Genomic DNA, 13,031 nt, shown 5'->3' with positions numbered 1-13,031 from the left:
ACATGCACCACCAACATGTCTGGCCAATATTTGTAACATCACAATGCCGGCACCATGTTTTCTTCTTCTCATAAAATCTCATGGTGATTTATTTCCCTCAAGCTGGTGGCTCTGCGCATCCCAGCCATCACCACTTAAAGCTACATTTTAGAATTCATCATTGTTAAAATACTAGATATGGTGAAAGCAAAGGGAACCAGCTGAGGCTCCATGATGTGTTTTGACACCAGCTTGGTTGTTTTTTTTGTTTTTTTTTTTTTTCTTTTTTGGTTTTTTGAGACAGGGTTTCTCTGTGTAGCCCTGGCTGTCCTGGAACTCACTTTGTAGACCAGGCTGGCCTCGAACTCAGAAATCTACCTGCCTCTGCCTCCCAAGTGCTGGTATTAAAGGCGTGCGCCACCACACCTGGTGACACTTGCTTGTTAATGTGCATGTGAAAGGAGGTGAAGAGGCACAGCCAGAGGCGCTTTATTTTGTAATATGGCAAACTGTTTTAACTTTATGATACTTGTCTATCTCAAGTATCAAGTATCTCTGGAATTTTATTTTAAAAATAAGTTGTTCCTTAAGGATTCCTGTATATTTTAGGCTTTCAGTAAACCAGGCATAATTTTCTCTCAGGTTTTTATTTATTTTTATTATTGCTGGACCAGCAGTCAAACTCAGGACCTCTTACAATGTTTGGCAAGCACTTGTACCCCTGAGCTGCGGCCCAGCTCAGCTCTTAATGGTCAGCATGGTCCTGGCTCCCTCTGTGAGCCTGCATCTACTGCAAATGAGAACATCTTCTCTCATAGCCATAAGGAGCTTCTAAAAGACTAAGTAAAAATAATTCTGACCTTTTAACTGTCAAACCCCAGCTCAATGTCATTTGTTGTTGTTCCAAAAAGTAGCAGAAGGATCTAACTCAGAAAAGTGAGCTGTCATATTTTAAGTCTGTTTCTTTCAGGAACTGCTCATTATTTCTCAGCCATTTATGATTTCCGCACATTGAATGTTACAGCCCATTTCTTCTGTGGTGTCTTCCTCAGTAGTGACAGATGTCTGTATCCTCACTCTATTCTGAGGTAGACTGTGACTTTTGAGATAGGGTCTCATTTTGTTCTCTAGGCTGGCTTGGAAGCCTCCTTCCTCTTTTCTCTGTTGGGATAACAGGTCTTCAGTTCTGCTAATTGTTTGGTCAGGATACCAATATTTTAATTTTTCTTTCTTCTTTAGAAGGCATATCCTTGCTCGATAGTTATTTTAGCATTTAGAGTGGTCCAGATGTGGAAAGTGGGCAGCTATTGACATGGCCCCGAATGTATCTCAGACTTGTCTTGACATACCTGTCATGTCTTGACATACCTGTCATGTCTTGAGCATTCTTTGCTAAGGAGCTGACTTCTTTATGTCCAGCGTCATGCTTTACTTTGTTCAGTGGTGCAGTGTGAGACAGGCATCCTGTGTGTTTATTTCATATCTCTTGACACAGTTCTATTCTCCTGTTTTAAAACCTGCTTTGCCTTAAGGCATCTCCCAGCCTCATCAAAACCATTGAGACTGTGAATGTTTCAGCACCTGCCCCTGTTTTTAATGCCTTGTTTCTCTGAGTATTATTTGCTATTTAACTTAAACCCTAGGCATTCCGTGAGGAATCATGATCTTGTAAGTCTTAGGGCAGTGCCGCCCTCCTTGATATCTGGTATTTCCAGCCATTTGTCCATTGATCAGGTAGGCAAATGAACTAGAAATTGCTAACAATGATTTTGCTCAGGGCCTACCCTGTAATTTGGAATTTCTAAAAACCAAACATAAAGTTATAAGGACCTAAGTTGGTAACCATAAAATTAATTGTTATAAAGTCTACTGAAATTATTTTGAACTGATAAAATTTAATACCGATCATGAAATCTGTCTGGCACATGATTTATCTGGCCATCTTTTAGTACTTGAAAAATCATATTATTCTGAATTCTTCCAAGAACTCCAAGGGCACTTTAATCAGGCAAGGGAATAAAAAAAGTATATGGATCTAATTACGATGAATTAAGTTGTTTTGTGGTCTTTGACTGGGGATATCCTCTGCATCTGACAGTAATTTTCCCCTTGAAGCACATATGCTCTGAGGAGAATGCCCTTGTTCTAGCAGCGGCTTGAGTCTCACTGATACCTTGTCAGTAGGCTCCAGTATGGCTTGCTCAGGTCCTCTATACAGATTCCTTGTCAGTAGGCTCCAGCCTGGCTTGCTCAACCCTCCATACCAAGACCTTTTTCATAGACTACATCATGTCTCACTCAAGCCCACTGTTGCCATTTTGTAATTTATTTGTTAAGTAGCAATATCATTTTTGAAACATGTAAATATTTTCATGTTAAAAGATTTACAATGTAGTACGATTAATACCTTTTTAGTTCTGAAGTTGAAATGAACCTAACTATATTATTATTTTAAATTATTTGTGTTTGAGATAAAAGGTAATTTTTAGTGTCTATATGTTCCAAACACTGTGTGCTTCTGCTTGTGCAGAAATGCCACTTTGTTGTGGTTTGGAATCACGGTAAGCCTGTGATTTACTGGTTATCCCAGTCATTCATATAGATCCGCCAACCCCCCATTTTATTAAGATATTGTTCACAGACTATTGAAGTATACAGTTCCCAGGCACCTTAGTATATTATCAGTAGTCTAGACTGCCATCTGTGTTTGGTTTCTGTCCCTTTCTCGTCTCTGAAAACACACACTCCGTCATAGCCCTCCTTCTGCATCCCGTGCCTCCAGCTGCCCTGTGTATTTTGCTGAGATAAGCAGATTACTTTCTTTAAACTTCAGGTTAATTATCTAGAAAAGTGGTAGTCTGTACGTGATGGTTCACTGGGGCTTACTGAGGACAGGCAAGGGAACTCCTGTTGGGTTTGCTGTCTCCCTGTGTTAATGAGATTCAACTCTAGGCATCCAAAGTCACAGATTCTCAGGACAGAGAACTGGAAAGAAGGAACATGCCAGAGATGTGCCAGGGACATCTGAAAATGTGAAAGGCACATCTGTCATCAGGAAATGAGCGAATAAAGCTATATGCAAGGAAGACATGAATGCCTTGGCAGAAAATATAAATTTCTCTTTTAAAATAGCACACAGTAAGTTATTTTAAAAAACGTTAGAAGGTAAAAGTTAGAGCATAAAGACCAATCTGAAGGCCTAAAATCCCAGTGATTTAGGAATACAAAACAGAAAGACCCTGCCTTAAAAGCTGAAAAAGGAGCTGGGATGGAGGTTAGCAGTTACAGTATTTGCCTAGCATGGGCCAAACCCTGAGTTCACTTACTGTTATGGATGGGCTCACTCTCTGTCTCTCTTTGTCTCTCTGTTTCTCTCTCACTCTCTCCTAACAATTAGTTGATAATTTAAATATATCTCAGTGTCTAAAATACTACATTATATCCATCCTGGGAGAGCTAGAAAGCACTGCTGAAAATCAATAAATGCCTGACTCTGGAATACATTATAGCATTATAGTATTAGTTTCCTCTGAGTTTATTTGTAATTTCTATGGAAATCTCAGTGAGATTTTTTTCTTCTGTAGTATATACCTTATAGAAAGCCTTATTGAATTTACTTGAATCCAGTCTGGTATGATGATGCATGCCTAGAATTGCAGCACTCAGAAGGGAAAGACAGAGAAAACAGCAAGTTCACCCTAGTCTTCATAGTGAGTTCAAGGCCCTCCAGGATTTGTAGTGAGACTCTGTCTCACTACAAATCAAAAACCACCAAACAAATACAAATAATTGGGAGGGATTTTGGCACTTGATTGTCAACTCAGGGGAGTGATGGACAAGTGTGAAACCAATGACCACATAGCTTTTATAAGGAAAGCAAAGAAACTAATGTCGCTTAGGTTTGCCACAGATTTTTTAAAATGTGACACTAATAGTAAAATCCATTAAAGCATGCAATTTATAAACTTAGGCTCATTAAAGTAAAACACTTGTCTTCTGAAGGAAGCAATTAGAAGGAGAAGACTGTCTTGCATCTGTGATTCCGTTTAAGAACCATCAGCAAGTTCGGTTGGCAGAGTGCTTGCCTAGTGGGTCAGTTACCCCTGTAGGTGTGACAGAACACTGACAAAAGAAACTTGAGGAAGGAAGGCTTCGTTTTTGTCTGGAAGTTCTGGAGGACAATCCATCATGATAGGAGAGCGATGGTCTCAGGAGATAGAGGCATCTGCTCCTGTGTCCACAGAGAGCAGGGAGGAATGAATGCCTGTGCTCAGTGTAAAAAGTGTTTGTGTGTGTGTGTGTGTGTGTGTGTGTGTGTGTGTGTGTAGCGCATGTGCATATGTGTGTGGGCATGTGCTTTCACACACTTGCTCTTGTAGAAATTAGAGTGAGTTCTCTCCTTCTGTCCCAGTTTTTCCATCAGAGTTGGTAGAAAGTGTCTTGACTGCTAAACCATCTATCTTGGACCTCTTTGGACCTCCTTGACTTTGGAACCATGTGTAGATGACCACAGGCTCCTCCTGATCCTTTTACCCTCACCGCTTGTGTGCTGGGACATGAGATGTATGTTGCCATGATCATACCGTTCATAGAAGTCCAAACACACAGGTTATGATCAAGGAGCCATTCCTTGCAATTCTCTCCAGTTCTACCGGTGGGGTCATTGTGGGTCTTCCCAGTCTGGGTCGTCTTCCCTTCTTAATTTTGTGTCTAGATACATTTTACTGGACTTAATTTGCACATCTTTGCTCGTCTCTGCCTTTGGACTGGCTCATTTTGTTAACCAATAGCCTTTGTAGACAGTATTAAGTGAGCTGGCATGCTTGGCCCAGGTTCACTGTTTGTCTTTCTCTGATTCAGATAGGCAAGACATACGTCCATTTTTGGTTCCCCAGTGCCAATTGCTGCTTACCTCTGTCTTCCTGGGTTATTGAGGCTACACAGCTCTCCTGGCCATGGGGAACCATCATGTCCATCTTAGTCAAGGCATCAGGAGCTTTGGGAAGGAGCTCTGTGGGTCAAGTGGCTATTGAACCCATGGCAGAGAAGATGATGTAGGAGCCTGGACCTTGAGATCACACTCTCCTCTTGGAGCCTTTGATCCCACTCACTTCTCTGACCTCTTTCACCTTCACAGTTGCCCATCCCAAAGTGGAACCAGCATGCCCCTGTCCTCCTTGGGTCAGTTCTTCAGTCCTGGTTAGAACTAAGCAACTCTTTAAATAGCTAACCTCAAAACAAAACAACAACAAAAAAAATCTATGTGTACTTAGCCTCTCCCTCTGGCAGGTGGCGATGTTGCGCTGAGATAGTGCCTCAAGGTCTCAGTAGCCTTAATCTCACCCAGAGTTCCTTATGGAACTATACATTGGTCTTGCTGGACAGCACAGGAAAGAACTGGAAGGCTGGTTGGTGGTCAGTGGTGAGCCTGTAGGTGGTGAAGATTTCTGAAACAAGCGTTTAAACCAGTTCAGTCTTCGTCAGTGGTGTGTAGCTGCTTGATCTGAGCGATGTGATCCCACCCTTCTACCTACATGTTCCTGTGTGTGTCCCTTATGGAAACACCGCATATTCAGTGTGAGCCTTAGCCTTCATACCAGTGACAACTGTAATGAGGTGGTGCTATCCACTCCGTGGGTGGCAAGTGAATCAAACTTGTGGATAGGTTGAGAACTTTGGTCTCAGAGCCACAGCTCCAAGATGTTGTGGTGGGGTCCAGGGAGCATCCACACACAACAGGATATACCTTCTTTCTAGAAGCAATGTTATTCAACCTCACTCTCTGGCATTTCTGTCTGCCCTTCCTTCATGTCTATCATGAGTGGATAGTTGGTCACAGGAGCCAGGTCCATGGCAACACATTCTGTTTTTAAATTGAAATGATTATAGTTTTACATGCACTTCTACAGAAAATATTAGAAGATTCCATAAACCTTTTAATATGCCCCGATAATTTTCACAACTTCAGAGAAAAATGTTCCACAATATTATACAACATTTGATTGATTCTACCATTCTCTTTTAGATAAACCAGATTTACATGGAGTTATTGTTCTAATGTGTGTATATTCAATTTTGTAGCAAAATTTTTGTATGTGTAGGTTGTCTGTACCACCAATTTTAAAATACCTGATCCCTCATTGTGGCAGGCTTCTTTCTTTTTTTTGTTTTTTTTTTTGTTTTTTGTTTTTTGAGACAGGGTTTCTCTGTATAGCCCTGGCTGTCCTGGAACTCACTTTGTAGACCAGGCTGGCCTCGAACTCAGAAATCCACCTGCCTCTGACTCCCGAGTGCTGGGATTGGCAGGCTTATCTCTTGTCCTACCTACCTTGCTCAGTTTGTTGGAATGCTTACCTCTTAATGGTGTTTTGGGGTCTTTTGTTGAATTTGTTGATGTGTTTGAGACAGGGCTTTCTGTAGCCCAGGCTGTCTTTGAATCTTGTCTTGTCTCCACCTCATAAATGCTGATTATATGTTTTATGCCACCACACCTGGCTTATTTTATTATTATTTTTTTTAAAGACAGTGTCTCACTGTGCAGTCCTGAGACTCAGTTGCAGATCAGGAATACCAGGAATTCTCTTGTTATAACTTCTTAAATTTTAGTTATTATTACATTTATTCACATGCACACAAACAGACAGACAGACAGACAGGCAGACAATGAATGTGTGTGTCTGGCTGATTTGTCTCCCCAGTCCTTGCTTTTGTTTTTGATGAGATTTCTTCACTTTCTCCAGCAGTGTAAAGCAAGTGATTTGCAGTCTCTCCCCTCCCCCCAGTAGCCCATCTCTTACCTTTTTCTGATGTTAACTCAGAGTAAAACTTAGTTTGATGTGCACAGATTGTGAGTGTACCCTTCTCATGTTAGTAGGATGGAGAATGGTTACCTGACCTCAAACCTGAAGGCTTTTTCTCCTGTACATTTACACAGTCAGGGTGTAGTTGCTTCAGAAAAATCACTGTGGGGACTGTTCTATGTCTCAAATAGAAGTTATGAGCTCTAAGTTCCTTTCCTGTACCTGACAGTTTATAGCTTTTGAACTGCTGTATTTTTTCTGAGTTTGTTCGTTTACTTAGGTACAAATGTTCAGGTTATGGCTGTTTTCCATGCACAGTGCCTGCTGGGTGTGGCTCTCACCCCTACACTGTCCTTTAGTTGTGAGTGCCCTTCTCTTTGGAATCTTCTCCCCTCGCCTCCCCTCTCCCCTCCTCTTCTCTCTTTTCCTCTCTCCTCTCCCCTGTCCCTTCTCCCCTCCTCTCCCCTGTCCCATCTCCCCTCTTCTCCCTTCCCTTCCCTTCCCTTCCCTTCCCTTCCCTTCCCTTCCCTTCCCTTCCCTTCCCTTTCCCTTTCCCTTTTTCACTTTTTCCCTTTTTCCCTTTTTCCCTTTCCCTTTCCCTTTCCCTTTCCCTTTCCCTTTCCCTTTCCCTTTCCCTTCCTTTTTCCTTTCCTTCCAGTTTTGAATAGTTCTTGATTTGTTTGGTTTTGTTTGTTTTGCATACCATTGGTTTTTCACTCTCATCCTGGCCGCTCTCCTACTTGAACTCTTGTTGTCTCTCTTTCCTTCTTCTGATTCCTTGGGTGTAAGAGCTTGCTCACTGAGTCCTTCCTAGGTAAACAGACTCTGGCTGTGACTCTCCCACACTGCACTGGGGTCGCTGTATATTCTGATTCATCTTCATTTGTCCCCATGTGTCTGTCAGTGTTTGTGAGGCTTTTGCTTTGATCTGTGGGTGACTTAATAATGAGTTGTTTAATGACCATGCTAGCCCCCCCCCCATTCCTTTATTTCTGTTAATTTGGGGTTAGATTATTGTCAGAAAACATGGAGGATTTCATGTCTTTGATGAAGAAAATTTTAATAGTTGTACTAAAGATAATTTAATGTCACTGCTTTTTATAATGGTTTTTTCAAATAAATTAATGTCAAATATTTAACATCCTTGGGGGGGGCTAAGCTCATATTTCCAACTTAGAAATGTGAGAATGTTGAGATCCTGGTCTGCACTGTGGTGAAATTGTCTTTTCCCTCTTTCCTATTTCTTATTTGATATGCCTCCCCAACCCTTCCTAGGATTGGTTTTCATCTCTTTCATTAAATACAGGGACAGAAAAGTAGCTAACAAAGTGAGTTCCTTATTTGAAGCTCTGCTAAAAGTCTTCAAGACCAAACAGAATTAGCATCTCAGTTAATTTTGAAATCTCTACTTATGAATTAAAAATAATCCAAGCCTGTCACTTAGCACACCGACTTCATTCCTAGGAAGTATTTTGAACTTTGACGTTTATGTGTACCAACATGTCTGTTACAGTGACATAATCATACCATACCACTCACCACCAGACCACTGAAGACAGCCAGGTATAATTTTTCTGTGTGCTTTGCATAAATATAAGCTTGCTAACTCTGCCAACACTGTCTTAGAGTTGTGCAGTATTTTGTCAGTATCCACTTAGAAGGTTGCACGCCTCTGCAGGACAGGGGAGGTCGTACACCAAGTGCCACTTCCCTTTTCTGCTTCAAGTCATTTACTACTTACATATCAATTTTTACATGGAAAAAAACCAACCTATGAATCACCCAGTGGTCTTTCTGTCCTATATTGAACAAATAAAGTTAGGAGAAAAGAAATACAAATAATAAATAAAACATTTATGTATCAAACTCCAAACTCCATTTACTCATATGACAATAATGTTCTCATTAAACATGCCTTTATTTCAATTAAATTGGTCATAATTTTTGTGCATATATAGCCTTATGGGGGAAAGGTGTTTTTCTTGATTCCAATTGATAAATAAATAAATTTTTAAAAAGCTCAAATGTGTAGTTGGGACCTGAATTTGTATTTCAGTTCTCATACCAATATATCCACTCTCTACTTTCATCTGATTTCCCTAAATAAATGTCATGTCCTCTGATGGTTTAGATTCGGGTTCTTTAGTATTGAGTAACTCCTGTCTTTTCCATCTGTTTGTTCTTTGAGATAGTTCTCTCTGTGTAGCCCTGCTTTCCTGGAACTGACTTTTTCCAGGAAGTTAGCCTCAAATTCAGATCCTCCTGAGATCCTTCTGCCTCTCCAACCCATGCTGCCTTAGAGTTCTTTTTTGTTATTTTTATTTTTAGTTTTTTAAAGTTGTCCTTTTCAGGGGCATCTAAGAGTTGAGGTTTTTTGATCTTTAGAATTGGTACCCGAGCATTCTCTCTCCCGCCTCACTCCTTCTCTCATGGGGTCGCCAGTTCAGCCATTAGCCTAATACTCTGCTTTTTACAGTGAGCAGGGAACAGAGGCAATAGATTCTTTTCAAAAGTTGGGTTGTTCTCATCAGAATGTAAGTCTTCTGCTGTATTTCTTCATGTGCTCCTCTTACTTTTGGGGGGCTCCATCTTCTGACTCAGCCTCTACTATACTACCGTGCATACATGTGCATGCTACCCCACCCTGTCTCAGTCTTGTCATCCCAAACCCCAGTGCTATTATTTTCTGAGACTTTCCCAGAATCAGTAGCCCAACCTGATACCGACTCTGAGGTCACCACACACACTTGTAGGAGAGGAGATGCAGGGCAGGCTGTTCCTAAGCATCTGCCCCGGTTGGCGAGGCAGTGAAGGTGAACTTTCTTTTAGGCCTGTCTGAAAATTAGGCAAAAGGGGGCATAAACTTTTTTTTTGGGGGGGGCTAACTGGTTATTTTTTTGGATTACTTTTAGAGTCTCATGTTTTATGTGGTATGTATTTATACATACACATGCATTAAGAAATACTTGTATTTCTAGATAATAAGTAGTAGTCATCTCTGGGTGTTGGATTTAAGTGTGCCTTTAATGTAATTTTCCATAGATATCATGTGTTCTTACCAAGTATGAGTTACGTTTCTCACTGCTGTGATGAAACGCCTGACCAGAAGTAACTCAGAAACTTGTTTTGCCTGACAGTTGACAGTGGGTGGAGACCATGGTGGGAAAGTCAGGGTAGCAGGAGTGGGATATGACTGGTCACAGTGTGACCTCAGAGGAATCAGAGACTGAGCACGGGTACTTCACCCTTCTTCTCCTGTTTATAAGTCTGGACCCCAGACTGGTACCACCCACATTCCCTATGGTTCTCTCTCTGTGTCAGTTAACCATCTCTGCAAACATCCTCCTAGACACAGCCTGTGGTGTATCCCATCATTTAAAGTCAGGATGCGCCATCTTACACCTTCACTACAAAGCATTTATTGCTGTTGAACTTGTAGCCTTCATGTCATCAAGCCTCCTGTTCTAACTCTTTGCAGGTCTTCCTGCCAAAACTTTCTGTGAATTGTATATGTGTGTGTGTGTGTATGTGTGTGTGTGTGTGTGTGTGTGTGTGTGTATACATGCAAGCTGTGGTGAATCTTCTAAACTACAGCCACCTCAAGCCCTGACTGTTTAATGTAAAGTTCTGAGGCCTTTTCTACTTTCAGTTCCTCAGTGATCATAATGAAGATGATCTAACAGCCCAAACTCTTCTGTCAGCCATAACTTACTCTCTTCTGTGTTTTGGCAAGCACTTACACAATGCCTCTATAGAGGGAAATGTTAACTGTCCGGCCTGTTACACACAGAGCTTGCTATGGCCAAACTTGTTGACCTCAGGTGCAAAGGACTTGTACTCACAGAAGCATTCTTTCTCCGCTGAATTTCTGTAGCAGTCAGGGTTTTGGTTTTTTATTGTGGGGCTTGTGTTGTTGTTTTGAGATAGGGTCTCACTTTGATGGAGAAATCCCACTGGCTGCAGCCTCTTCACAGTGTTGGAGTCCCAGGAGTATATACCACCATACCGAATTCTTAATAGCATTGAGGAATGTGGTACCAAGAACATAGTTTATTTCCTGCTATGCAGTGATACTTAGGCCCTGAGTTAGGAGGTGCACAGTGACTCTTTTAGTCATAGAAATATTGTTTCCTAAATCACCACAGACTCATAAGCTGTCTTCAGAGATGGAACCAGAATTTTCACTGTGAAAACAGTGGTCTCTAAGGAATCCATTAGTTTTTAAATACATTTGTTGGATTTAAAAAGTTTTACTTTGAAGTAATCTTGCTGTGTAGGTCTATGTGACATAGAAACCACTGCAGTCCTCCAGCCTCAGTTCTTGAACACCACACACACCCAACTATGTTGATGTGTCTTGTATTGATACACAGGACATCTCAGGCCTTTCGTCTTGTTTTATTTATTGAGACAAGGACTCATGTCTCCTGAGAACCGTATCCACAAACACTCATCTCTTCATTCCTGGTGAATTGTTTGGTAGGCCATTAGTATTTAAGCAAGTGATCGAATTAGTAACATTGACTGCATTATCTACTTTTTTGTACTTAATAGAAATCCTTTTGGGAGCATGTGTCATATGAGTGAGTGTGTATAGTCTTTACTCCTGTGTAGGCCAGAGTTAAGACTCCACCTACCTTCTTTCTCCCTCTTACCATTTGAGATGAGAGGCCCCACTGAGCTGTTGTGCTCTGATTTGTTACCAGCAAGCTCTGGGACCCACCCAGGCCCCTCCTCCCGACTGTAGCACTTTGGTTATAGCTATATACCGCTATGCCTGACTTTATTTTAATGCTTCTGGTGCTCTGAGCCCAGGCTCTCATATTCTTTGTGGCAGGGCCATTACTCAGAGCCAGTGCCCTACCTTGAAACATGCAGTATCTATTTTACAAAGCTCTGTGGGTCAGGTGCGGGAGACATGGAGGTCCTAATTCTTGCCTCTCACTTTGAACAGCAGGAAATAGAACCCTTCACTCCAGGTTTTATCTGATCCCCACATGGAGTCCTGGTGACCTATAAAATATTTTATACGTTTGTCATCTATTCTTATGTAAATCTGCTAAGGAGTCAACCATTTCTATTTGCATTTCCATTTATGCCTGTCCTTAGGTACACCCGAGTGACTACAGCTGTTTTTGTCTCTTTCCTCCTTCCTAGGTTCAGGACATCTGTTTCAGCCATGATTGTCGTTGGGTGGTGGTCAGTACCCTCCGGGGTACGTCCCACGTTTTCCCCATCAATCCTTATGGTGGCCAGCCTTGTGTCCGAACACACATGTCACCACGAGTAGTCAATCGCATGAGCCGTTTCCAGAAAAGTGCTGGGCTGGAAGAGATTGAACAAGAGCTGACATCTAAGCAAGGCGGCCGCTGTAGTCCTGTTCCAGGCCTGTCCAGCAGCCCTTCTGGCTCCCCACTACATGGTAAACACTTTCCTCTCATGCTGCTTTCCAGTAGATTCTTGCTCTATCACATGGGATCAGATGCAAATTTTTACTGTTTGTGCTGAGCATAGTTAAGAAGTTCACATTTATTAAATGAATTAATAAGTATGATCCACAGTGATCACGGTGATCTTTTTCATGGTATTTTAACTGCTTTTCTTTCTCAGTATGGAAGGGATATTTAGATTGAGTCTGTTTTCATAGCATTTGAAGTATGTATTTCAGAACATTCTTAATGTCGTGGCCTGGTACTGCCGTTCAGTGAGAAATATTTGTTCTTCCTCCAGTGGGCCTGTCATTTTCTCTGTACTTGTACTTCATGTTTATGTAAAGTTCTCTGGGATTCCTCTCATATGGTATCGCAGGGCAAAATTTCCTACCCCAATGTCATCATCCTGGTCAGTAAATGAAACATCACCAAAATCATTCCCTGTCTACTTCTTTATTTTTTTTTAATTTTTAATATTTTTTTATTACGTATTTTCCTCAATTACATTTCCAATGCTATCCCAAAGGTCCCCCACCCCCCCCCCTCCCCTACCTACCCATTCCCATTCTTTTGGCCCTGGCATTCCCCCCCCATATAAAGTTTGCAAGTCCAATGGGCCTCTCTTTCCAGTGATGGCCGACTAGGCCATCTTTCGATACATATGCAGCTAGAGACAAGAGCTCCGGGGTACTGGTTAGTTCATCATGTTGTTCCCCCTATAGGGTTGCAGATCCCTTTAACTCCTTGGGTACTTTCTCTAGCTTCTCCATTGGGAGCCCTGTGATCCATCCAATAGCTGACTGTGAGCATCCACTTCTGT

General features: G+C 41.6%; 1 protein-coding gene across 8 annotated transcripts in view; it reads left to right on the top strand.

Annotated features, from left to right (window-relative positions):
• Positions 1 to 13,031, top strand: part of Bcas3 (BCAS3 microtubule associated cell migration factor) — a 481,599-nt gene that overhangs the window by 138,157 nt on the left and 330,411 nt on the right. For all 8 annotated transcript variants that reach the window (XM_021178140.3, XM_021178141.3, XM_021178147.3 and 5 more), the window contains exon 16: positions 11,937 to 12,201. In XM_021178140.3, the coding sequence (XP_021033799.1) occupies positions 11,937 to 12,201 (265 nt within the window). The remainder of the gene's footprint in view (positions 1 to 11,936; positions 12,202 to 13,031) is intronic.

Source organism: Mus caroli, unplaced genomic scaffold, assembly GCF_978045245.1.
Source record: "Mus caroli unplaced genomic scaffold, Mus_caroli_1 scaffold_13, whole genome shotgun sequence".
Classification (NCBI taxonomy): Eukaryota; Metazoa; Chordata; class Mammalia; order Rodentia; family Muridae; genus Mus; species Mus caroli.
Note: the sequence above shows the minus strand (reverse complement) of the source record. Positions and strands in the feature narration are given on the sequence as shown.